Source organism: Hibiscus syriacus, unplaced genomic scaffold, assembly GCF_006381635.1.
Source record: "Hibiscus syriacus cultivar Baekdansim isolate YM2019G1 unplaced genomic scaffold, ASM638163v2 tig00110467_pilon, whole genome shotgun sequence".
Lineage (NCBI taxonomy): Eukaryota > Viridiplantae > Streptophyta > Magnoliopsida > Malvales > Malvaceae > Hibiscus > Hibiscus syriacus.
Genome location: NW_024062749.1, coordinates 323,098 through 350,078, shown reverse-complemented (window position 1 = coordinate 350,078; position 26,981 = coordinate 323,098). Strand labels below are relative to the sequence as shown.

The 26,981-nt window shown below is 34.0% G+C and overlaps 2 protein-coding genes, 1 long non-coding RNA gene and 1 pseudogene across 5 annotated transcripts; 1 reads left to right on the top strand and 3 right to left on the bottom strand.

Moving 5' to 3' along the window:
- Positions 1–1,183: 1,183 nt before the first annotated feature.
- On the bottom strand, positions 1,184–20,682 carry LOC120127377. The gene is made up of 3 exons (XR_005516535.1): positions 20,609–20,682; positions 4,610–4,613; positions 1,184–1,207 (listed from the first exon to the last, which is right to left on the bottom strand). It is a non-coding gene; the product is annotated as an uncharacterized LOC120127377 (long non-coding RNA).
- Positions 10,560–13,886, top strand: LOC120127370. Of its 3 annotated transcripts, XM_039145288.1 has the most exons (4): positions 10,563–10,934; positions 11,153–11,969; positions 12,625–12,666; positions 13,522–13,886. In XM_039145288.1, the coding sequence occupies exons 1-4, from the start codon at positions 10,622–10,624 to the stop codon at positions 13,559–13,561; spliced, it is 1,212 nt and encodes a 403-aa protein (XP_039001219.1). In that variant the 5' UTR covers positions 10,563–10,621; the 3' UTR covers positions 13,562–13,886. The 3 variants fall into 3 exon arrangements, with proteins under 3 accessions (XP_039001218.1, XP_039001217.1, XP_039001219.1); XM_039145287.1 differs by lacking the exons at positions 12,625–12,666; positions 13,522–13,886 and having other exon boundaries at positions 10,560–10,934; positions 11,174–12,614; XM_039145286.1 differs by lacking the exons at positions 12,625–12,666; positions 13,522–13,886 and having other exon boundaries at positions 10,560–10,934; positions 11,153–12,614.
- LOC120127375 lies at positions 15,801–20,636 on the bottom strand (annotated as a pseudogene).
- Positions 20,683–22,502: 1,820 nt separating the features above from the next.
- Positions 22,503–24,475, bottom strand: LOC120127462. The gene is made up of 4 exons (XM_039145377.1): positions 24,125–24,475; positions 23,461–24,041; positions 22,873–23,385; positions 22,503–22,795 (listed from the first exon to the last, which is right to left on the bottom strand). The coding sequence occupies exons 1-4, from the start codon at positions 24,330–24,332 to the stop codon at positions 22,670–22,672; spliced, it is 1,428 nt and encodes a 475-aa protein (XP_039001308.1). The 5' UTR covers positions 24,333–24,475; the 3' UTR covers positions 22,503–22,669.
- Positions 24,476–26,981: the final 2,506 nt, after the last annotated feature.

Here is a 26,981-nt window from a genome sequence, read left to right as displayed (position 1 = left end):
CTGAGTGTATCGATGCATGTCTTGTACATCGATGCATCAAATGCATTCGATGATTTCATAAAATCCTGAGTGCATCGATGCATATAATGCATTCGATATTCAATTTATTCAATGGTGCATCGATGCATGGATTGGTGCATCGGTACACTTTTGAAAAAATTGATTTTAGGTTCGTTTTTTGTTCGAAATATTTTGTGAAAATTGTTTTCAAAAATATTTTAAGATTGAAACACAATTTTATACTTAAGTAAGGATTGCAATTGATCTTTGAAAGACTTGAAGTAATACTTTGATATTAGAGTAATTAAATCGAATATACTTAGAAAATCATTTGTAAAATCTTAAAATTCATTTATACATAATTTGTTATATCGAAACATCAAAATGTTTTCAACAATCTCCCCCTTTTTGTTAAATCAAAAAGACTCTAAAACGTTTTGAACAAGGTTTTTGAAAGAAAAAAAACATAGCCAATTGATTATTAATAAATATAGCTTAAGCTGCTAAGATCAAAGATCAAGAAAAAGGTTAGCCATTAGTTTTCATAAATAATATTCATAAACATGTAATGGATAATTGGTCATATATGTCTAATGATGCAAAAATAAGTATTAATAAAAAGAAAATTCAAACCAAACATACATATATTAAGATTTAATATCCAAAACAACCAAAACATTAATCCAAACATTCAATCATCCAAAATAAAAATCCAGAAACATCAAAATATATATCAATCCAAGTTTTAAATCCAAGAAAGCATAACAAGGAAAAATCACTCAATCGGAGGATCGGGAGGAGGAGGAAATCGTGCTTGCATCTTAAGAGAGAGAGCATCCATACGTGCAAGCATCTGCCGTTGAAACTCCATTTGTTGAGCTTCCAAAGTGTCTAAGCGATGATTCACCGCTTCGTTGTTAGCAGTCAAATAGGATTCGATGGAAGCAAACCGTAGATCAAATGTCTCAAAAAATGAACGAAAATATGGAGGCACTTGATCCTCTTGTGGTGACGGCGCATTGTCGGGATCGTCAATGTCTTGAAATAATCCTTGAAGCTCGGGATCATCATCTGCAGCCGGAGGAGGAGGAGTAGCACGAGAAGAGCTAGGAGCAGGAGGTACTCGTGAAGAACTAGCTCCCGGAGTTTTCTTAGAGGGTCGATAAACCCATTGACTAGTTTCCTCATCCTGTTTCCAATCAGCTTTCTTCAAGGAGGTGATTGATTTGGTTTTGAAAAGGAATAGGATTGTCGAGAGAGACTTAAAACCGAGTTTGATAAAAATATTACTAAGAAGACATCCATAAACTAATGTTTTGACATGTTTTGAAGGAATAATGTTTATGGTATCCACTAGCTATCTAAATATAATGTGTGGCAAATTTATTTTGTTCTTATTCTTGATACAATACATCCACCATAAATCCCTAATACGAAGAGTGGAGTACCTACCTCCGGATAGTCTAAACCACCAAGAGATCATCAAATGAAGAAAATGATCGTGATGAGATCGTAGAGTACTAACACTAGCATTAGGAAGATAGGGATATTCCATAGTTTCTTTCTCATTATATAAACCATCGAATCAGAGTCAATATGAATATATTGTCCTAAAAGGTAGGATATAATTCCTATAATCCCACATTGAGTCTCGTTTTGAATACATACCACATTATAGTAGAAAATACGGACTAACTGATGATAGACATATGTTTTAGGTGAAACAGTTTATCAAACTTCCATGTTTTGAGAATCGAAGGTATTCGAAGTCAATATCAATCATGGCTTGAACAGAAGGAATACACTATTCCCGTATTCTATAAGATTGGAAAGAATTCATGTACTATGGTACAATTATTCTCTACGACGTTCAGGCATATTAAAACAGGATCCTATAAGATTTGTAGGTTGAGGAGGAACGGGATTAGGAAATCGGGTAGAATGACTAGAAGAGGTCCTAGGGCATTTAGGATTTGACATGGTTTAAGGAATCAGAATAAGGAATGTAACCTGCAATTTGAAAAACACATGTATGCAATTTAATCAATCCCAAAACTCGATTGAGTCTGTAATAATTCAAGGTTCTCTAAACTAAATCCTAATGGGCAAGGTTTCGAAAACTTATTTGAAAATAATTTTTGAAAAATCATAATATGTATAGTTTTCATGAAAAACAACATAATTGAGTCAAAACATCTAAATAAATCAAAAGATTTTTTTTTCGAATTTCAAAGAAAATTTTGAAATATTGTGTGTTTTTGACTAAATTTGTTGTAAAATCTTATTTCTAATCACCAAACAATCAACGCCCGGTATAATGTTCATTCTAGAACTAATCTAAACTAGTTCTAAAATCAAAATATGATAAAATAGAGGTTTTTAGAAAAATACCTTGAAAATTTTGGATTGATGAGAATGAGAGGTTGTTTTGCACGATTTAATGATGTTAGCAGGATATGGAGATGAAAAGCTTGGAGATTCCGATTTTTTTCGTTGATTTTGAGCAAAAGGAGAATTTAGAGAGGGAGATAGGCGAACGGCTTGAGAGGGTTTAATTTTAGGTTTGAAACAAATAAGAAAATAAACATTTTAAACCCAAAAACCGACGGATGCATCGATGCATGGCTTTGTGCATCGATGCACATTCAATGAGTGCATCGTGCATCTTCATGATGTATCGATGCACATACAAAGGGATGTATCGATACACTGTTCAGTGTATCGATGCATTAAGCACAAGAATGACAAAAATCTGTATTTAAACATCGAAAATGCTAAAATAAACTACTCTAGTGGTATTGGCAACTCATATAACGAAAATTAATCATGTCCAATTAATTAATTTTATTCTTGAACTTCATTTGAACATATAATCAATTTTCACTAAAAATCATAAACTCTCCCTAACTAAAAGCAAAGAATGCAATAAAAATTATTATTAATATAAGCATTTTTTATTTATTCTTAAAAGTGCTAAAATTAATTTAAACACAAAGTGACGATAGGTAAGTTAAACCTAATTCTCTTCTAAGTGTCCAAAATATTTCTTTGTCTAAAGGTTTTGTAAAAATGTCCGCTAATTGGTGCAAAATATCAACAAATTCTAGAACTACATCTTCCTTAGCGACGTGGTCTTTAATGAAGTGATGTCTAATTTCAATATGCTTAGTTCTAGAGTGTTTGATGGGATTTTTAGTGAGACAAATAGCACTAGTATTGTCACACTTTATAGGAATGGTACCTACTTCAATTCTATAATCAAAACGTTGTTGTTTCATCCATAAAACTTGTGCACAACAACTACCGGCTGAAATGTATTTCGCTTCAGTGGTAGATAATGCCACACAATTTTGTTTCTTTGAAAACCAAGAAATCAACATATTTCCAAGGAATTAGCAAGTACATGAGGTGTTTTTCCTATCTAATTTGCATCATCCATAATACGCATCAGAGAAGGCATGCAAGCTAAAGCTAGAGCCTCTAGGATACCAAAGTCCTAAACTATGAGTGTCCTTAAGGTATCTAAAGATTCTCTTGACAGCTAGTAAATATGATTCCTTAGGACATGATTGAAATCTAGCATAAGCAAACATTAAACATAATGTCTGATCTACTTGCAGTTAGATAAAGCAAAGAGCCAATCGTTGACCTATATAATTTAACATCCACACATTTACCTTCTTCATCTATGTCAAGCTTTGTTGATGAGCTCATTGAAGTGTTATGTGGTTTTCCATTTTTCAGTCTAAACTTCTTGAGCATATCTTTGAAGTACTTAGCTTGATTGATGAAGATGCCATCTTTTCTTTGCTTGATTTTGAGTCCCAAGAAAAATGAGAGATCCCCCATCATGCTCATCTCGAATTCACTTTGCATTAGTTTAGAAAATTCTTGTCAAAGAACATCATTTGTAGAACCAAATATTATATCATCAACATAAATTTGAACTACTAATAAATCTTTACCTTTATGCTTTAAAAACAATATAGTGTCAACCTTCCCTTTTGAAAAATCTTTTTCGATTAAAAAAATTGACAATCTTTCATACCAAGCTCTAGGAGCTTGTTTTAAACCATAAAGAGTTTTTATCAATTTAAGAACATGATTTGGAAATTTTGAATCTTCAAAAACAGGAGGTTGTTCCACATACACTTCTTCTTTTATAAAACCATTTAAAAATGCACTTTTAACATCCATTTGATATAATTTAAATTCATGAAAACATACAAATGCTAATAACATTCTAATCGCTTCCATCCTAGCTACGAGAGTGTATGTTTCATCATAGTCTATACCCTCTTCTTGAGTATACCCTTGAGCAACAAGTCTAGCATTGTTTCTCATTATATTACCACTTTCATCAAACTTATTTCTAAATACCCATCTAGTACTACAGTAGATTTATTACTAGGCCTTTCAACTAATGTCCATACTTTACTTCTCTCAAATTGATTTAACTCTTCTCGCATACCCATAATCCAATGTTTATCTTTTAATGCTTATTTGATGTTCGTAGGCTCTATGCATGAAATAAATGCAACATAATTACAAATATTTCTAAGAGAAGAGCGAGTAGTTAACCCTTTTGATGGATCACCTATAATTTCACAATCCTTGACATAGTTGTACTCTCTTGGATAAGATACTTCCCTTTCTTCAATGGTTGGATTCTCGAGAGGATCATGAGTTTCCTCATCTGTTGTTTCTTCTCGGAAGGGGATTATCATCGAAAACATGTATAGATTCTTCTACAACGAAAGTTTATTTATTAAATACTCGATAAGCTTTAGAATTTAAGGAATAACCCTAAAAAATTCATTTATCACTTTTAGCATCAAATTTGCCAAGGTTTTCTTTACCGTTGTTTAAAACATAACATTTACATCAAAAAGGATGAAAATAACTAATGTTAAGCTTTTTATTTTTGAAAATTTCATATGGAGTTTTCTTTAAAATTGGAATCATTACTCGATTTACAACATAACAAGCGGTATTTGTGGCTTCCGCCCAAAAATATTTTGGCAAATTATTTTCACAAACATGGTTCTAGACATTTCTTCTAAAGTTTGATTTTCCTCTCAACAACTCCATTTTGTTGAAGGGTTCTAGGTGTTGAAAAATTATGCCTAATACCATTAGAATTGCAAAACTCATTAAATCCAAGATTTTCAAATTCAGTGTCATGGTCACTTCTAACACTAGTGATAGAGTAACCTTTTTCGTTTTGGATTATTTTTGAAAATGTGATAAAATGTTCTAATGCTTCATCTTTAGTACTTAAAAATAGAACCCAAGTATATCTAGAATAGTCATCTACCAAGACAAATGCATATTGTTTTCCACACAAGCTAGTAGTCCTAGTTGGCCCAAAAAGATCTATATGGATCAATTGTAATACTCTACTAGTTGATACATCATTAATGGATTTAAAAGAAACTCGCTTTTGTTTTCCTTTAGCACAAGCATCACAGATTTTATCATTATCAAAATTTAGTTTAGGCAACACTCTTACTAAATCTCCTTGAATTAGCCGTTGCAAAACACTCATACTAGCATGTCCTAGTCTCCTATGCCATAACCAACTATCATGCTCATCCCTAGCAACTAGGCATAAATTAGTAATAACTATAGAATCCAAATGCACCATGTAAATGTTTCATATTCTATGACCAACAAGCATAATCTGATTAGATGCAATGTCAACAACTTTACAACCATTAGTTTCAAATATGACATTGAATCCCTTATCACAAAATTGACTAATACTCAAAAGATTATGCTTTAATCCATTCACATATAAAACATTCTTAATTTGTATGGAAGAGGTATTACCTATAGTGCCTATACCTTTAATGTGACATTTTGAGTTATCATCGAAAGCCACCTCTTCTCCATTTTTGGCGTTGAGCTCTATGAATCGGCTTTTGTCTCCAGTCATGTGTCTTGAGCATCCACTATCAAGGTACCATGAGTTTGAATTTGTTTCCTGTGCTTGTAGCAATGCTCCTTTTCATACAAGCATAGATTAATTTCTAATTTTTGGTACTCAAATTCTTTTTGGGTCCATATTCATTAGTTTCCAAAATCCTAGTCCCCTTAGGTATCCATTTGTGTAAGATATCCTTATCTTTTATAGTAATGAGTCATTTAGGAACCCATATACTTCTAACGATTTTTCCATTAGAGGTTCTTTGGGGACCTTTATGATTGTAGTTTTTAAAACTTTTTTTTAACAAAGTTGGTTTTTGAATTTTCTCCTTTTTCAAAATGTTTTGTTCCAACTTTATCAAAAGAAGTTTTAAGATCATCAATTTTCTTTTGATGGTCATCATTGACCTTTGAAAGTAAATTTTGCAAATCCGAATTTTTCTTTTCAAACTCTTATAGTTTGATTTACAAATCACTGATTTTACTTTCAAGATCATTGTTGGTCTTGGATATGAGATTGTTTTCATTTTTCAATTTCAAAATATCATTTTTATATTTTAAAAACAATTTCTCATAATCCGAAGCCAACCCAGTATATTCCTCTAATAACTTATCATAAGATAAATCATCTAAATCAAATGAGTTAGAGGTTACCTTAGAATCTTCCCCGAATGCCATCAAACATAAGTTTGCTACTTCTTGTTCCTCTTCATCGGAACCTTCTTCTTCACTCCATGTAGCCACATGAGCCTTGTGATTATTCTTTGATTGACCATTTCTCTTCAATTATGGACAATTATATTTGACATGCCCTGACTTTTTGTATTCATAGCAAATGATCGGGTCCTTCTTTTGGTTCATTTTTGAAGCCTTCATTTCGTTTGAATTTTCTTCCTCGGTTAGGCCTCATCATTTTTTTGAACCGTTTGGCAAACAATGTCATTTCATTGTCATCGGCATCTTCATCCGAATCACTCTAATCTTTTGTGGATTTGAGAGCAACTCCAATGTTTTTCTTCTTCTCTTATCCTTTGGTGTCTCGTCAATCTTATCGAGGTTCACCTCATCTTCAAGCATCATTTCATGAGTGAGGAGGGAACCGATTAGCTCTTCAAGAGTTAAGGACTTTAGGTTCTTAGCCTCGACGACTGTCGTCTTCTTTGATTGCCATGATTTTGGAAGTAAGTAAACTAACTTCCTCACAAGCTTTTCGTTTGAAATGATCTCTTCATATGATTTGAGACCATTGACAATCGTTGAAAATCTATCCATCATAGCTTTGATATATTCATTTGGTTTCATCCTGAAATTTTTATAGCTATGCGTTAGAAGACTAATTTTAGATTCTTTTACCTCGTCCGTGCCTTCATGAGTGACTTGTAGTTTATCCCATATTTCTTTGGCGGTTGTACAAGATGAAACTCTTCCGTATTCATCTGGTCCAAGAGCACAAAATATGATATGAATGACTTTGGAGTTGAGCTGGAACATTCTTGTCTCTCATTCACTCCATAATCTTGGATGAGTGAAAGGCTTGATATATCCATCTTCTACAGCATTCCATGCTCCCATGTCACTTTCTTGAATGAAATACATCATCATATTCTTCCAATAGGCATAGTTAGCTCCATTGAAGAAATGAGGCTTGTTGACCGGCATCGAATCGAGACCGGAGTCGAAGTTTGAAGTAGAGGCCATTGATGACTTGATTATTGATGTAACTCTTCCCAAATCGACTCAAGAGGTAATTAAACCTTCAAATGAGGAGACTCTGATACCAATTGTTGAGTTAATCGATTGATGGAATCGGCCAAGAGGGGGTGAATTGGCAATTAAAATTTTGGTGGAAGCTTTTGCAGAAAATTAAAAGTAATTGCACATCGATTTAGAGTGGTTCGACTTTCTCAACCAAAGTCTACGTCCACTACCTTAGCTATCCATACTAAGGATTTTCCAACAAATTCACTAATTTGTTCTTTCTTTTGAGGCCAAAGAGATAACCTTATAACTCCCTCAAGAATATACCCCAATTCTTGAGAACATTCTTTTCTCAAAGAGAAGATTACAAGTTTGCAAACTTACAAGGAAATCCTTACAAGGTAGATTGTTTGCATAATTCTAGAACAAAGAAAAGAACACTAAAAAATAAATACAATTGAGTACAAGTAGTGTTCTTGAAAGCAAAATGAATATTGAATGAAAAATAGACTTGAAATGCTCAAACTTGAGATTTGATGCTTTCTCTTTGATTCTCTCTTAATTATTGATTATTGTTGTTTCTTGTTGTTGATCAATGGCTTCTAAGATTGTTTAAATACTCCTTCAATTGATTCTGAACGTCGGGGATGATTAGTGGAGTCAATAGAGCCGTTTAAGTGTGAAAACAATTAATAAAACAGTTAGGAGCGTCTGGTGCATCGATGCATAAGGCTAGTGCATCGGTACACTATGTGTAAAATTCAAATATTTCGAGCGTTGGACCCTTAGTGCATCGATGCATGAAGTGCATTCGATGCATCAAATGCATTAGATGTTTTCATAAAATCCTGAGTGTATCGATGCATGGTATGTGCATCGATGCATATAATGCATTCGATGTTCAATTTATTCAATGGTGCATCGATGCATGGATTGGTGCATCGGTACACTCTTTTGAAAATTTGATTTTAGGCTCGTTTTTTGTTCGAAATACTTTATGAAAATTGTTTTAAAAAAATATTTTAAGATTGAAACACAATTTAATACTTAAGTAAGGATTGAAATTGATCTTTGAAAGACTTGAAGGAATATTTTGATATTCGAGTAATTAAATCGAATATACTTAGAAAATCATTTGTAAAATCTTAAAATTCATTTATACATAATTTGTTATATCGAAACATCAAAATGTTTTCAACATAATTTAACTTAAAATCAACTCGATCGATAGAGTTAGTTTTTTTTATAATTTAATTCGGGTCACGTCAGATCGAATTTTATATAGATAATATTGAATTAGGTTTGATTTTAGGGTGAAAATCTAGAATATGATATGATTCGAGATAATATTAATAATATATTTTCTTATACAAATTTAAAAATAATTGATATGATACAAAATCATTTTATAGTTTTTTTAATCAGGTCTCTGTTTGACTTACTGAATATATATATATATATATATATATATAAATGTTTAATCAAATCTGGATTTTTATTCTAAAAATTTGAGTTGGATCAGAATCGAGTGAAGAAAATATGCTCCTTGGATCATATCAGATAGAGTGGATAACATATATTTTTGAGTCAAGTTAGGTTGGTAAAAAATCCAATTTAACTTGACTTGTTGCCATAAGATACCATAAAAACGGTACAATAAATTTTATAAAATGAAGTATAAAGATTAAATTTTAAAATAAGATACAATGCTAAAATTAGCCCCCAACTATTATTAAAATGATCATTTTAGCTCTTATTTTTTTGTGTGTGATTATTTTAGCCCTCAACGTTTTTATTTTGAGACAAAAAGTCACATTTATAGATGGAAATCGTAGTTCACATACCATTAACGCTTCAAAATAGGGGTTTTTATCCTAAAATGAAAAGTTTAGCCAAAATGCTCTAGAAAAAAAAAGGAACAAGGGTCAAAGTGACTATTCTTTCAAATGTTATGGGTCTTTTGATCCTAAAATGAAATGTTAGGGTTAAAATGTTTCAGAAAAATAATAGGGCCAAAATGACCTTTTTGATAAATATTGGATACTAATTTTGACATTAATTAATATACAAACTTTAACAAATTGAAACAAAAAATATATAAATTAAATTATTAATAAAAATAGTTAAAAATTTAATTAAAATCAAATATAATTTTATATTTATATTATATAAAACGTTAAAACAATTCGATTATATATGATTTTGGGTTTGGTCTAAACCTTATTATCTTCATTGTTGTTGTATCTTGAATGTTGGCATTGCTGTGCTGGCTTCCCTTGTTATATCATTACTCCAAGCCGATACTTGACAAGTAGTTGGATCGGATAAATCATCAACTAAATAACAATAATTAAATGAGTCTTAGGTATGCCATGACAGTGAACTGAAAGAGCTACGTTTGACTTAAATTTATGTGTACAAAAAAATAACAATAATTAAATCTATAAATAACGTATTATATGAGAACTAATAACCTACTTTACAACTACTAAAACTAATTAAATTAAGATAAATAGATTAAATCAATATATTGTAGGAATGTTTAATTATAGTTTAAAACTAATAACTCAAATTGTATGTTTCAAAATTCAAATTCAAGATATATATTTTTTTCTAGTTTTCCTTACAATTTTCTTTACTAATTCATATAGATATGTGTCAAGGATAAAATATATAAATCGTTATTAAACTATATTGAAACAATTTTTTAATTAATAAATTTTGGAAACTACAAAATATTTTAAAATTTTAAAATCTAAAGATAATTATAACAGTTTAATAAGTTTTATGATAATAATTAGTTACAATTTTTGAAAATTTAATAGCAAAACAAATAATTTTTAACACAGTTTATTAATCATTTGCGGACTTGACCCTAAAAAACCCTTTAAAAGGAGGTTAGCAGAACAGAGCAAAGCAAAGAAAAACTAAAAGCCAAACATTGTTAGATGCCGTCCTGAATTTACTATTTTTTCCTTCCTATCGTTCGCCAAACATGGGAGGAGATGTAACTGGATCATTTATTACCGCCGTCGGCGCCACTAGGACAGCCCCTTCATACGGTGGAGGCCCGGCTGAACCTCAGTACGTTTCGGCGAAGACGTCGGTTTGGTGGGACATAGAGAATTGCCACGTCCCCAAGGACTGTGACCCTCACGCGATCGCACAGAACATTAGTTCGGCGCTGTCTAAGATGACCTACTGCGGGCCCGTTTCCATATCCGCCTACGGCGACACTAATCGGATCCCTTGTTCCGTTCAGCAGGCGCTATCAAGCACCGGCATCGCACTCAATCATGTCCCCGCCGGTAATTCGAGATCTTTAACTTCCTTTATTTCATAATCACCGTAGTAAATCAAGATTGAATCGTTGTTTCTTATCGGCTTAATTGCTAAGTAATCGTTGTTTCTTTTTGTTTTCTTGTGAACTTGAAAGCTGGTTTACTATGCGGATGTTCTGATATAGGGTTTCAACTTGTTATATTGATTTTGAAATTAAGACTAAGATGTTTTAGAACTAGTGTAGTTGAGGTTTATACTTGGGCAGGTGTGAAAGATGCGAGTGATAAAAAGATTCTAGTTGATATGTCGTTTTGCGCTGTAGATAATCCTGCCCCTGCAAATTATCTGTTGATTTCTGGCGATAGGGATTTTTCTAATGCGCTCCACCAGTTACGAATGAGGAGATATAATATTCTTTTGGCGCAGCCTCTGAAGGCATCTGCAGCCCTTGTTGCTGCAGCCAAGAGTGTATGGCTTTGGATGAGTCTTTCGTCTGGTGGTACGCCTCTTTCAAATGGTGAATCAACTAAACTTGCTAATGATCAGAATAATTTTATCTCTGAAATGTCATTGTATAATCCAATTTCTGAAATGGTTCAGTATAGTCAGCAGATGGTTTCTGGTTCTGAAAATGTTACAACGGGGCAAAATGTATCTAATGCTGGAAGGAATGGTGATAGAAAATACGAAGGGAAATTTATCAGGAAAACTCCATATCAGCCAAGCAATTCAAGAGCTTCTAGTGTTCCAACAACTACCATTCAAGAAAATATGAACAATGGTTATTCTTATCAGCCAGAGTATGCACAAACAAAGTCGTTTAAGAAAGCACCACATGAATTTTTTGGTGGTAGTGAGCCAGATGTTTCTGCTAGCTGGTCTACGCCAAACGTTTTGCCTAGCAATCCTAACCCTTCAGGGAGTAACAATGCTAATTTTGTTGGCGTTCTTCAGAATCATCATCCTCATTCGGTGAGACCAAATAATCTTCCTCTGCGACCAGCTTTTCCACAAGATAATTTCCTACCCCTGAATTCACAAAATCATGGTTTCCACCCGATACCTTCTAGAGTGGAGGGGCCTAGATTTCCTTCCCTATTCTCAAATATGCCTGATGTTGCTAAGTTAAATATCTCTGAACGCTCCACCTATCCTCAAAATGGTAATAATTTTCCTCATCAAATTGGAGAAAACTTGAAAACAAGCTCTATCGAGTCATTGCCTAATCAAACTAGCCTACATACACCACAAAGAAGCCGTTTGTTCCACAATGGACAAGCAAGTCAGCACGATACTTTTACTAATAGGTATCCACGGGCCCCTGAATTTCCACCCTGGCCATCCTCAGCAATTTCTAGTTTTACTAATGGCGTTTGGGGAGCTGAAGGACGTTCACTTCCTTCTGAATATGTTCAAGGTTTTATTGGTGTTATCCTACTCGCATTAAATTAAACACACTCAAAAAAGAAAAAAAATATGCCTACTGAAGCAAACATTACTGATTGCATTCGTTATGGTGATCCAAAACACTGTAATACTAATGTAAGGAAGGCTTTGGACAGTGCAATTGAGCAACAAATGGTATTGAAGCAAAGTTTAGGAGCAATACAGTTGTACGTAGGTAGAAATGAGAAACTATGGAAGTGTCAATCTTATTGGTGGGAATCCTAACCAGTACCCAAAGACAACATGGGATGGAATACAAAAGTTTTTGTCATCCTCTGATGGACGATCAGTAATGATGGCTTCTCGATGCAGGTAATTATGCTTGATGTTCTACCTCTCTCGCTGTCTCTGTCATGTTTCCTATTTTTAATTGTTCCTAGGCTTAATTTTGTTATCAGCATTGCCAGATATGAAGCGGCTAAGAAAAGCATGCTCGGAAGAATTTTGTTTAGGTGATGTTTTCCAGATATTAAATATGATAATTGCATTGAAGAAATGGATTATACATCATCAGTCAGGATGGCAGCCAATTGCAGTAACCCTTCCAGATACTAGAACAGAAATAGCTACTGAGACTGCTGCTTGACCTGGACAAGAGTGGTTTTGATACTGTAAGTGACCCAAATGTGGTGAAAGATTGTGTTCACGGAACTGGTTGGGGGGGGGGGTAAGAAACTAGGGTGACTTTGGGAAAGAAAAATAAGTATAAAAAACTAGGGGCAAATTTGTTTTGGGATAATGAAGGCAAAGGTAAGAATAGATATCTTTTCATAATGTTTGTTTTTTCGTCATTTTTCTGTTTTAATATTTGCTGGGAGACTAAGATATGGAGTGGCTGAAGTGGTTAAGATATGTTGGAGTTATACTAGGAACTCCCAGTTAGGAGTTGATTTCTGCATCTCAATCCTGAAGAATTTTTGAGGCCGTGCTTATGTGCATTTGGTATATTACAAGCAATCCCTCGTATGTTTGGTCGTTGCTGGTATCGTGTAGTTAGTTACATGAGGCTTTCTTCTCTCCATCACAATATAGTTAGAATTTTACTGCTTTGTATGCCTTTTTGTGTCAACAGTTGATTCCATGCTGCTGTATGAGCTGGTTTAGTTTTACTATACCATCTGTAGTATCTCCTCATCTATATCATCATACTCTAAGAAACTTTTGAAGATGTACTGGGACTTCCCGATCTTATTGGAGAGGTTCTTGATCAGCTGCTGCCTAATGGGGGCATAAATAGTGATAGATATGATAAAGGCAAAGCGACAAAGATTGATATTACCAGTAAAGCTTGGCAAATCTCATCGTGGAAGTATGAATATGGAGCCTTATTCTGGGTCCTGGCAATATACGGTGTAAGTACTTTAAGCAATTGTGGACAATGGAGTACATGGACTTAAACTTATCAATTAAGTATATGTATTATATTGAACCTTGTGTTGTTTACTATGGAAATGGTTGTACCCTTAATGCCATTAAGTACACACTTTTAAATGTTTTGAAGTTAAACTTGGCTTAGTAACTATTTGCATTTGTGGATATGTCAATGGAACTACGGTCAAATCTATAGCAGATCACCCTCATGAGAGATTTGGTTTTGCTAGATTCTGTCTCTTTGAATGTTTTCCTCTTAAGTCTGTCACTTCTACTGTCGTATGCCGTTGCCCGTTGGGCCAAGTTCTTTCACCCGCAATCAGGGCATTGGAGCAGTTCAAAATTGCTATTGGCTTTGAAAGAACTACCCGGTTATTCAATCGGATCCATCTTTTATTTTCTAATTTACCTTTGTAGTGTTACTTGTGGAAAGCAAGATTGGAGTGTAACAAATAACATATTCAAGTATTGGAGTTAACCAAACCAATAACAAGTGTATGAGTTGAGAACACGAAAGAATTTAGGTATAAATTTTAAAGATAATATTAAAAGTAACCAGAATGCGCTGCTTAACACGGGGTTCAATGGCAGGAGCTCGATGACGTACGTGCACAATAATAATATATTGGTATCCAAAATTGTAGTACCTACGGTCATTGAACTAATTTTATCCTGAAGCTTATTTTTACTTTTATGTTGTAACTCATTGAGAGAATTAATCCATTGAAAATTTGGACATTTAAGCGGTTAATTCTTTAATCAATTGATTAAAATTTCAATATTAATTTTTCATTATTTAAAATTTAAGCTCATCAAGTAGATTCACTTTCCAGTCCACTTAGCCGGAAGATAAGTTATACTTAATCGGATGCCCTACGCATGGACCATTGTTTATGGAATAAATGGACTCAAAGAAAGCGAAATTTTTTACATTTAATTGGGATGTACAACTGTAGGCAAGAGCTGGAAAATGGTCCTCCAATGTCCAGGCTGAGATAAACCAGCCCCCATACCTAAAACCAATTTGGCTACGGAGCATAGAATACCGTAACTCCGTCTAAATACGACAAAAATGTCAATATCAAAAGTACATTATCCCTATTATTAGTGTCCAAGAAGAAACCAGATGCACGACCTTAGAGGATATTGCATTCGAACAGCTTAAGGTGAATGTGGAATTCAAACCTGTGTAATAGCACACATCCGATACGGACTAAGGCTCGCAATGGTAGAGGTGAACACAACAAGACCGCAATAAAAACTGCACAATTACCAGCTCAGTCAGGGGAGAGGATTTTTCTGGACATTTCTCTTTTTTACTTTCTGTAGGTCCCGAGAAGATGAAAATACAGACTATCTAGGCCCCCTAAACATACGTAATATTCAGCCAAAAAGTGACTTACTCATCATGCTTCTAGTTACCTGGTAGCATTTAATCACCCAAGTCAAACCCATAACAAATAAGAACGAAACGAAATCCCAAATCCATACGATTTCTTCTTCCCCCAACAAGCCTTTGGTACTGCTCTTTTGACGTGTTAACATGTAGTTAAAGAAGGCAACTCCTAAATAGAAAGGAAAAAAGACCATAAAGAAAATATAGTTACTATTACTTCTGAAACAAGAAATCACCTTCTGTACCTGTGACAATCATAACAAGCAATTTCAAGGTTTCACTCGGCTAATGTAATAGTACCCATCATGGCCGATTGATGCAGACACAATGCACTCACCTACTTGATCCAATTCCATCAAGTAGAAATTTGGGGTTTAGGATAACAAATAACTAACCTATAAAAGTAAAGGAAAAGAAAAAGACGCAATGTTCAAAGAGAATGCTGTGCAATATCAAGCAGAGCAATTATCATCACTAAGATGCAAGTTCTAGAAAAGTACATCAACAAATACCAAACCGTCAAGTGCCAAGAGATAAATAAAATTGACAATCATAACAGCATGAAGGAGGCGGTATAAGCTTGATGGTACCAATTGCGGGGATTGATGCAGAAAGATGAGCACACCTACTAAAGAATTGCCATAAAAAAGATCAGAAAAATTGAAATAATGTTGGCGACATTAATACTTTGACAACGATATATGGCACAACAAATTACAATATAAGAATTGGCCTTTTGACAATGTCAAATTACTTCTTTTTCTATTGATATCCAGTTACTGGAAACAGATATCTCATGGCTTACTCAAGTTTAATGAGCCACATTGAAGATAAAACTAATATGTCAAATCATCATCAAGAAAATCAAGACCATCATCATCAGTGGTAACACCTCCAGCAGAAGCGATAATATCCAATGGTTCAATAAAACCAGCAATTGTGACCATTTCTGTAGGTTTCTTTTCTTCACTCTCGTGTTCATCCATATCATCTCCGCAAAATTGTTCCACCTCATTATAAATGATCTCCTAATTCAGGAAAAATGATTCGAGAAAGCATTAAAATTGGCAAATCCTAAAAGAAAACAATTTAAATGGAAATGAAAGGTACCTCATCTTCTGGCATGGCTAGCTTCTCAGTCTCCACAAGCCAGTCATCCAATACACTTTCTAACATGGAACTGTCAAAGGAAACCAACTCATCAGGCTTCCTTCCAAGTTGGCGTTCTCTCAGTCTCAAGTTATAGTGGACAAAGGTCTGATCACTCAATCTCTTCCGGGACAAACAGTTGCGTCTTTTGATGCGAACCTGATCAAATGAACTCCAGTTATGCTCACACCCAATTGATGAACATGTTGGCTTAGTATGCGTATGGCGATTCGTTGTAGCTCTAAGCATCTTATTCCATGTTGTTGCCACCATGAAGCTAACGATGAAACATAAATTAGCAAAATTTTCATTCAACATGAAAAAGCAAAAAAAAAAAAAATGAAATACAAGTTCTTGAATAGACAGTCCTGCACATAAAATCCTGAATCACCTGGATCAAGCTCGTTTCTAGTACTTATGGCCAAATCAGTTCCGAAATCAGCTTTTGCTGACACAAAATCAGGTATCTGATAAATGAAAGGCAAAAGAAAAAAATCCAGTCAGATTAGAGGGCCACAGCTGCTTTCACGGTAATCAATGTGGACCCATGGATAAATAGATCTGTCATCGATTAACATACCAGACGTAAAACCAAGCAGAAATAAGAAATCATTACCTGCATGGATGCAGAAATTTTTTCCCATTGTCTGCCTCCAATCGGACAATACACTCATTTAGACCACGAATTACGTCAGGATTCTTCAGTAACACAAACAAGAAGTCAAAATTAAGCATGGAAGAAATACACAATCAAGAAAATATAAGGGTCGAGTAGCTGTATATATAGTTTAAAATATCTGGGCGATACCGATAGGACGGATTGAGATAGTATGCAGCAACATAAAGAGGATGATGGAACAATGAACTCCAATTACTATCAATCACACTCCAAAAAGGTCCATATTTACGAACATCATCACCATGAATGGCTCTATTTGCAAGCTTTGTTCTACAGATGTCATTATATATAAATGGCATTGATCGGATTTTATCACTACCTATTTTCTGAAGAACTTCAGCAACTGGTTCTAAGGATTTCTTCACATACTGCATTTTCTTCCAAAATGGAACATTTAAGACAATTTTTTCAATCTCTCTACCTTCATCTAATTTGGAAAAGCGGGAAGAAAGCCATCTATTTGATTGGAACATTCTCTTAAGATCAACTCTCTGGTCCAACAAACTCTGTAAAGTGAAAAAGTTAGTGGCAAACTTTGTGACAGCTGCCTGAAGAAGTTCCTGTCCCTTTGTAAATTATTTTTTCATAAAATTCAACAACCACGTATTGTTATAAATAAACCTTGTCACTTTTTTTGCTTTCGCTATGCATTCTCCCACCCATTTTATATTCACAAAATCCTCAAACATTCTATCAATGCAATAGACAGCACAAGGCGTCCAAAATAAATTTCTCATTTTCTCTTCAAGCATCTTTCCAGCATTCCTGAAACTTAAAGTGTTCCCAGTAATCATCTGCAACAAAGGAAACAACTCAGAAGAGTGCACACTGCACACTCATACAGATATAAAAGTATATTTCACAAAGAAACAAGAGTATAGATATACAAACATGGACTACATATTCCTCGCCAACCTCGTCTACTGCTTTGTCTAACAACTTGAAGAGATGAACTGCATCTTCTATCATATCAGTTGCATCAACAGAAAATAGAAAATAAACACCACGAGGGCAAGAGACCAAAAATTTGATAAGTGTCCTCCCTTGTGCATCGTTCCAACTGTCAGCCATGACAGAACAACCAGTGATTGCCCAAGATGTCTTAAGCTCCACTAAGTACTCCTTAATATTAGCAATTTCCTGAAGGAGACGACCAAATATCAGTCGAATTGAAGGACCTTGCAAACCTTGCCCATACTGACCAACCAGTTCCAGCATTCTACGGAAATATGGAGAGTTTGCTGCATTAGAAGGGATTCCTGCATGGTAAAAGAATTTGCAGATTGCAGATATCACTTCCCTGTGAGCTTTCTTCTCAAACCCTTTTCTTGCTCTTGGTTGTTTATAGTGAGCTGATGTCTGGCTTTTCAGCGACTTCAAAAATACTAAATCCAGTCTTGATTTTTTATGTAGTGGTTCGGCACCATTACCCCTACTACCAGGAGATCTACCTCTGAAATTATTTCTAACATCATTGTCAGAAACTTTATCATCAATAGCCAGCATATCCTTACTTATAGATTGCAAATAACCCTCCTCCTCTCCACCTTCATCCTCATTATCTGAGTGCAAGTAGAATGTGGAGATCTCCTTGGTATCAGGTTTCCGATGCCTTCTACCAGTTCGGTGCCATTTCATGTTTTCTTTGATTTTGAGATATACCTCTTCAGGTGCCTTCTCACAGTATGAAACTTCTCCAGGGATCCTAGCAAGATGTTGCTTAAACCGATTTATGCCCCCACTTATTATTTTCTCACAATAGTTGCATTTTACTCTTCTCTTCTTCTCATCTTGAGCAACACAATGCTCCCATCCTGGGTCTACATATCCTAATGATCGAAGAGGGGTGAACTTGATAACCAAGTTCTTCTCACCCATCACTTTCTTCCCTTTGTTTATAACTTTCAGAAGCATATTCTCCATCACTGTAATCGTTAGATTGGATACTTAGAGCAGCCTGTTCATAATCTGATTGCCTTCGTTTTCTACCAGAATGACATCCTTCCAGATTTTTTCTCATATTAAAGCTTACTTCTTCAGGAACCTTTTCACAATGAGTAACTTCACCAGACAATCTGGCTAAATGTTGCTTCAATCTAAATATTCCACCATTGACTACTTTCCCACAGTAGTTGCATTTAACTTTCTTCTACCTTTCATCCTGAGCAGTCCCATGCTCCCATCCAGGATCAACATATCCTATGGACCGAAGTGGGGCCATCTCTTCAACCATTCGTCAAGTAGCACAAGAGCAGAAACTTTATATCACGTGGCTGTTCATAATTTGAAATGAAAATAAGTTTATATATATATAAGTTTATATATATATAAGTGAATAGAAATTTATAAATTTGTAAATCAAGACAGTAGAATTAAATTCCAGCCATAAAGTGAATTGACAATTCTGAACACTGGAAATCCCTTTCCACCCGCAAATCACCTGTTGCATTTGCATATCCCTCAAAGGTAGAGCTTGTTTACTTTGTTCCTCAACCACATTGCACGAATCCTATAAAGAAGGCCTGAGCTAGTTATCAAAACTTAGAAAGTGAGTTGGAAACCAAAAAAGCAGGCAAAGCAAAAGGTTATGAAAAAAATTCCCTGAAAAGCACCAATACAGCAAACAAAGACATTTTCACAGCCGGAGGAGACCACCATAATGTGGCAACAAAGTGTAATCTAATGCTTCCTAAGTTTAGATGGCAAGTTATTATGTCTTCACAAAAGGTGCTACCCTTGGAGAGCGCAAAACAAGAGCTTTGATCCCATATCAGATTGCATAGCCTACTTGAGATTTTGCAAACCAAGATTTTTAGAGTATAAAATTTGTCTAAATTGTATACGAACAGAATAACTACCAGACTGTAGGCTAGTTGAAAAACTTGTGCAGTTTGAACGAAACGACCACCTACAGGCAAGTTGAATAACTACCAGACTGAATTTTTTTTCGAATTGCAGAATATATCTATATATTTTTTCACACCATTATCTCATACATTATTAAGACTCAGCAGTAAATACCGTTACTAATCCTTGCTTGGACCATGTATTTAACAAAAACAAGGTGCAAATCTATAAGCAATCTAGCTAGTAGCTCCCTACAGTAGGAAAACATCACGAGAAAGCCTTCAGAGGTAGTATATTCTAGATACAGTAGAACTACTGATGTTCACTACTAAATGCTTAAACTAGAAAGCATGTTGCTAAGTATAGCTAAAACCAATACTACAACAACCAGAATTTCCAAACCATAATACGAATATTCAAAGACAGAACCAATGAATATGTGGACTATAATCAAAGCATTCATTAAAAAAAGAAAGATAAAATGTTTAAAGGCATTTCGATAACTTGAATTTAGACCCCTCTGAAGTCTTTTGCTGAACTGGAAACAAGTCAGGATGTGACTCCCATACTTTCTTTCTATAAGCAACCGAAATCTAACCGAATCAAAAAATGGAAAAAATTTGTTAGTATAACTGATTGAAAGCGAGAAATTAGAGCTACAAACTCCATAAGAAAAGCAAGTGGCATTCATACATTTCAATCCAAGTTAACAACAACAATAAAATGAGGTTTAAAAAAAACCCTAAAAATCAAGATTTAAGAGCGAATGAAAAAGGGGGAAAGGAATGGCAATAAAAGGAATTAAAAAAAACTGAGTAGGGTGACAATTAGAGGAGAAGCTTAGCAAGAGGCTGGCTTCATCACCCTGCATTTCTGTAAATCAGAACTACCGGTGGTCCCCCCCCCCTGAATTATTTTTTCTCGTAATATTGGGAAAAAGTTTTTAGAAGTGAAACGCTCAGCTATTTTACAGGCGTTAGATAGCTAGTCGACGGTCACCAAGATTCTGATCATTGATGGGATCGAAATTAACATTTTCTATATTGGCTTTATAATTTATGTTTAAAATTCGTAATTGTTTTTTTATAATATTATTTTGAGCAAACTACACTTTTAGTACCATCAACTATCATTTTTGTTTATTTTGGTCACCCAACTATTTTTTGTTTCAAAATCACACCTAACGGTTACATTTTAGTTTCATTTTAGTACCAACTATTAAAACATTAATGGCGGCGCTAACGTGTCATCATACGGTAATATCACGTCATCATTGATTTTTTTTTTAAAAAAGACACATCAATTGTTCTGTTAATTTTTTATAGCAGGTGATCAAAATGAAACTGAAAAGTAACGTCAGACATAATTTAAAAAAAATAATAGTTGAGTGATCAAAATAAAATAAAAGTGATAGTTGATGTACTAAACATGTAGTTTACTCAAAATAATATTATAAAAATAATTATGAATTTCAGATTGGATAAAATTCATCTAAATCTAGATCAAATCATGTAACGAATGAATGAGTGTTGTGCTAGAATCGAGTTCAAATGAACTAAAAATTCAACTCGAATAGTCACTATACCCATTCGAGAACATGTTGGTTAACTGGTTTCAGTGTTGTCTCTTCTTGCATTTATAACTTTGCTGTGTGCTTTCTAGTTCGGTGATGAATCAAAAATTTCTCATTTCTTGTGGTTGGGAAGGAGTGATGAGATTGAACATATTGGATTACATCTATGTTTACATTTATACCTAATCGTCAAAGTAAATGAGGAACATAGTTGGTCATAGCTAGCTAGCGTGACGTTTTGCACTTGCTCTACTAACTGTAACGCATCATCATTCATTCCAAATTCTCCAGCATCAATGATGCTATCGCTACATCTACCTCTTCACATGAAGGATATCCTACTATGTGGTGTGTCTTTAGACACGGTAAATTTGGTACAAAAACATTAGATGTTCCAACCACTCAGCTAAAGCTTTAGCACGATTATGGCAAGTATGGTCCCACAACTATAAGTGCCAACAATTGTCAAAAATCATTAATAATTGGGGGTTGAAATTAACTAGCTTCTATACCATCTATTTTGTGAAAAAGCGTAGGGTAAGTGGGTGACCGTTGTTTTTAAATTTTTAAACGAAAGGGACTCAAAAGGCTGCTGCAAATAATTTTAATTTTTAAATGATTTTATGTATTTTAATTTTTAGAATTACGATAAATAATTATTTTCGAGAGATATAATTATCTTTATAATTTCTATAATTATTAAAGTTTCAAATTTATAAGGATATTGAGAGAGTGTCTTGGGATACACTAAATTATTTTAATATCTATTAGATTTTATCACATTTATATTTTAAATAAAATTTATTTAATAATAATTATAAATGAAGTGATAAATGAATAAATGATTTGTATTTAAATCTATTAGTTACGTGTTCAACATTTATTAAGGACTTTTAGTTTATTTTATATAAAGATTATATAAATGAATAAAAAATAAAAATACTTTTAAAATTTGAATTGTGAACTTTATTAATAATATTCGCACTATATTTAAAATGTTTGCGTGAGTTTGATATCGTCGGTAAACTAGACATTAATTTAACTCAAAGTTATTAATTTATTTTTATGTAAAAATAAATGATTTAGTATTTTATCCCATTAAAGAAAATAATTTTTGATTGATAATACACTACTTGTAACAATGGAATGATAATCCTTTATATTGATTACTTGAATAAAAATATGATTAAGGTACAATGCAATACCACATTAGGAAATATAACTAAAAGAATAAACTTCAAAGCCAAGCGCTTCGAGCTTTGGTCAGTCTCTTTTTCTTATCATTTGCGCTAACAAAGAATCACATGAGAATAATATCCACGTCACTAAGACTCCATTCTGCCACTTCATCTTTGTCACTAATGAAAATCTCAGTGCCCATATCAATAGATGTCCATATTCTTTTAGCTGGAGGGGTATCCGGATCCTGAAATTGAAAAACCAAATGACCCATCAACCAAAAACAGACCCCGTAAGTGATGGCAAACAGTAACAAGTACAAACCTGATAGAAGTAAAGCCTACTGGCCAGGCCACCGGTGTCGAGCACCCATGTTCTCGGATCCCCGACCCAACCCTGACCCTTTTCAGTTGGATACCCGTATTGACCCCATATAGGGTGAGGCAGCAGCTGAACAATCTCCTGTGCTTGTGGATTGCTGTACGGATCACAGAGACTAACAGGCTGCTCCAAGTGTTGAGCATTACCGGGAGCACAGTAGTAGTGGTAAGCTCCGTAAGGGAAATTGGCGGTGTCGTTTCTGTAAATCTTTCTGTCGTCGGGAGTTATATGGTACGGTGGGCAGTTCCCCAATGCCGTGGGGCTGCACAAAACTGGCGTATCAGGGTTTATGATAATCTCACTGTATCGTGTGACATCTGTGAGCACATCTCCATCACAGTGCTTGCCATTGTTCTTCCAGCAGCTGCCTATGTCAAGAAGGTAGAATTGGCTCTTTGGTCCTCCTCCTTTTTTGACTTCCAATCTGAACTTGACTTTAAAATCAGATTCCGGGAGCTGAAAGTGAAAACGAATCGGTCAGTGTTTAAAAACCCAGATTATAATGATAGTTTCAAAAAGTTTTCAACTTACAGAATTGAGCATGCCTCTTGTTTCATAATGGTATCCACCAGAGAATCCTTTGGTCGCATCAGCTCGAAGGTAAAGCATCAGCCATGGATACTTGGATGTGGTCTTGAGCTTATGGTTAAAGACCCAACTTCCAGAACCAAGCTTTTTCTCCCAAATTACTTCATAAAATGATAGATTAAGGTCTTTCCCGATATCAGCATCCAAATCATAAGTCCCATTGAACCATCCCCTCATTGTACCATCAGGTAACAGTTGTGTAGGTTGATGGTTCAAAGTGGGTTGATTCATGCAGCCTTTGCCGTAGCAAGGGAACCTCTTTGTGGTAAAAGGAGGGATGGGGTTTTTCCCATTTTCAGGACAGAGACCGGTGGTTGTGTCGAAGTTGCCATTTTTCAACATGACCATCCAAAATTGCCATGGGTTTGAAGTTTCTGAAACTTCACATAAAGAACCCAAATAGAGCTCCTTCTGAGCTGCATAAAGATCCGGGTTGTACATTACATCTGCAGACATTCCTTTGAAGGTTTTGCCTATTCCAAGCCTGTTATCAACCTCGGATACCTTGTGTATCAGTGTTGAATCTGACCCCCATTAACAACAAAGAATCAGAACACTAAAGTGAAAAACATGAACGACAACTCGATGGTTTTACAGATTTACTTACTTGAAACATCAAAACAATCAGCAGCTCTGGGACTCCCCATGTGAGGAGCTTCAAGTGCAACTTCATTGCAGAAATTCCAAGCTTCAAACGCCACTCTCAAACCATCTCTTTTCATCCCCGGATCGCCCACTGCCGACATTTCTTTTTCAGCCGATCCCCATGGAAGCAAATGTGCCCACACAAACATCAGAACCAAATGCTTCTTCATCGCCTCTTCTTCTCTCTGCTTTTCCCCCTCCCGTTTTCACAGTTATTTATCAGGTGTCAAGACTTCAAGCCATCTTTGACTACATCTCCATGTTATTTGGTTCCTGTTCTTTTCACTCCTTGGGGACTTCTTTCTTTCTTTCTTTCTAGCCGAAAGGAGAGATGTATGGAGTAAGAGTTGCCTAGTGGTTTGGTTTTTCGAAAGTGGTTGGATTCATTTTTTGACTTGCAAGTAAAATCTATGTCAATTACCTTGAAAAGATGCGGCATGCCATGTGTAAATTGGTGGGTTGGTTGGTCCCATCGCTTTAGTTACCAACAATGGCTTATTTCATTCTTAATCAAAACACGTATCAGCCTCGAATCTCTTGTTGGATTGCGTGACAAAATGTTTCACTTTAGTTCGAATCTATTAATGAAAGACTTTGTCCCAAAACGATGTCCCATCACTTTAGTTACAAATAATTGTTTCTGGCAAAAGTGCCCAAATAAGGCATCTAGAAAACTAATACACTCATCCTATTAATTTCTATTCTAGTGTACCTCCTAAAGTCCCATATCTCTAGACATATTCAGGCTAAAATTTTGTTCTATTGGATTATCAGGCGTTTTTAGTTATTTTTTTATTATTATTGTGTATTTTTTGGAGACTTTCCCTAAAAATCACCTTTTACTTAAATATTTATGTGTCATATACCTTTTTGAAATAATATTCTCGATCTAACACCCTTTGTATTATTTAATTTTTTTCCTTAAATCATTATGTTAAAATCTATACTGAAGCGACATCTTTCTTCTAGTACTTCTAACATGAACCTTCATTATCACCTCCTCAAGAGTTATATTTCTCTTGAAAGATATTTTAACATAATGATTTGATACGAAAACAACGTTGGTTTCATCTTCCTGAATTTATCCATCATAATAAACAATAGCTGAAATTCGCTTCATTCTTACACATAAAAGTAAATAATTTAAATAATATAATTTTATATTCTTACCGTATCGGCAAAAATATTTCGACGTATGCTATCGCTTTCCAATTTTACAACTACAAAAATTAATTGAAAATAATTACTATAATATTTTTTTCAAATAATCATATATAATTATAAAAAATATTATATATTAAAAAATTACCTTACAACGAAAGATCGAACGAACTTCTAAATCAAAGATAAGATGATTGTCGGGTGATATTTAATGAAATATTATCTCAAAGGGTGTCTGACACGTAAATATTTAAGAAAATGTGATTTTTTGGGAAAATCTCAAAAATGCACAGTAATCATAAATAATTTAACTAAAGACGTCGGGTAATACTAGGAGCAAAAACTAAGACGCTGGGTAATCTCATAGAGCAAAATTTTAGCCTGAAGACGCTGAGATGTCCTGGGGACTTTAGAAGGTACTGTATAAAATACACTAAATGAGAAATTAATCGGTTGAGTGCATTAGTTTAGGAATTAAACATTCCCAAATGCCTTATTTGGGCACTTTTGCCAATTGTTTCATTCATTCCTAATCAAATGGTCTATGATATCATTGTGAAGTAGATTATAATAAAGATTGTAATTTAAATTTAATTTAATGGTTTAAAGAATTCGAAATATGATATGTTTGATGAAGAATTATAATTTAAAATACAAGATTTCGAATTATGCATTTACTTTTTGCATATTGTAATATAATCTAAATCATATATTATTGAAAAAGTCATGGTACGAATAACTTCACTATAAAACTCTGAAATTTGTATAGAAACAAAACCTATGATTATATCGAACTTCGTCGAATTGATGCAGTGTTTTGTTGATATCTGTATGAACAATGATTTTAAGATAAATTTGTCATCTCCTTGATGTTTGAGAACATTAAATGATTATCTCTCAAGATACAACAACAAACTTTCACGCTTAAATAACACGATTTTCGTAAACAACCGAACTCAACCTTATCTTCTTCTATAAAGAGAAATCATTTTTGAATATGATATATTTTTTGTGTATTTTTAGAATTATTGACCAACCTTCTTCTATAAAGAAAAAAGGATTTAGTGTGGGTTAATGTTATTTGAAAAAAGATTTATTAATAGTAATTAATTTTTAAATTTTAAAAGTTAATTTTTCAAAATTAATAGCGAGAATCGGTTTCATATCATATGAACATTAATAACATTTGATATTAAAATTATTATTATATGCAAAAGAATATTCTATTGAGAAGAATAAATTACATGGGCTAAAATTTTTATAAGGCCGCACATGTTCAGACATTTCACATCATCCACATTAGGCCAGTACGCCTATATTCTTAATTGGGATCTCACTTATTTATAGGATGTAAATGAATGAAACAAACATGAATGAAACTCTGTTCATGTTTATTTATTTAACTTTAGTCGAAAAAATGAATGAACATGAAGAATTAAATGAATGAAATTTCTTGTTCGTGTTGGTTTATTAAGAAATATAATTTGTTCGTGTTTGTTCATGTTTATTCGTTAAAATAAGAAACGAATAAAAACAAACAAATGTAAACGAACATAAAATTAATTGGGGTTTTATTTGAGAAAAATTGTTTTCTTTCCAAATAATTTTAGGATTTGTATTTTCTTTAATTGATTTTGGTTTTTTATTTAAAATTAATT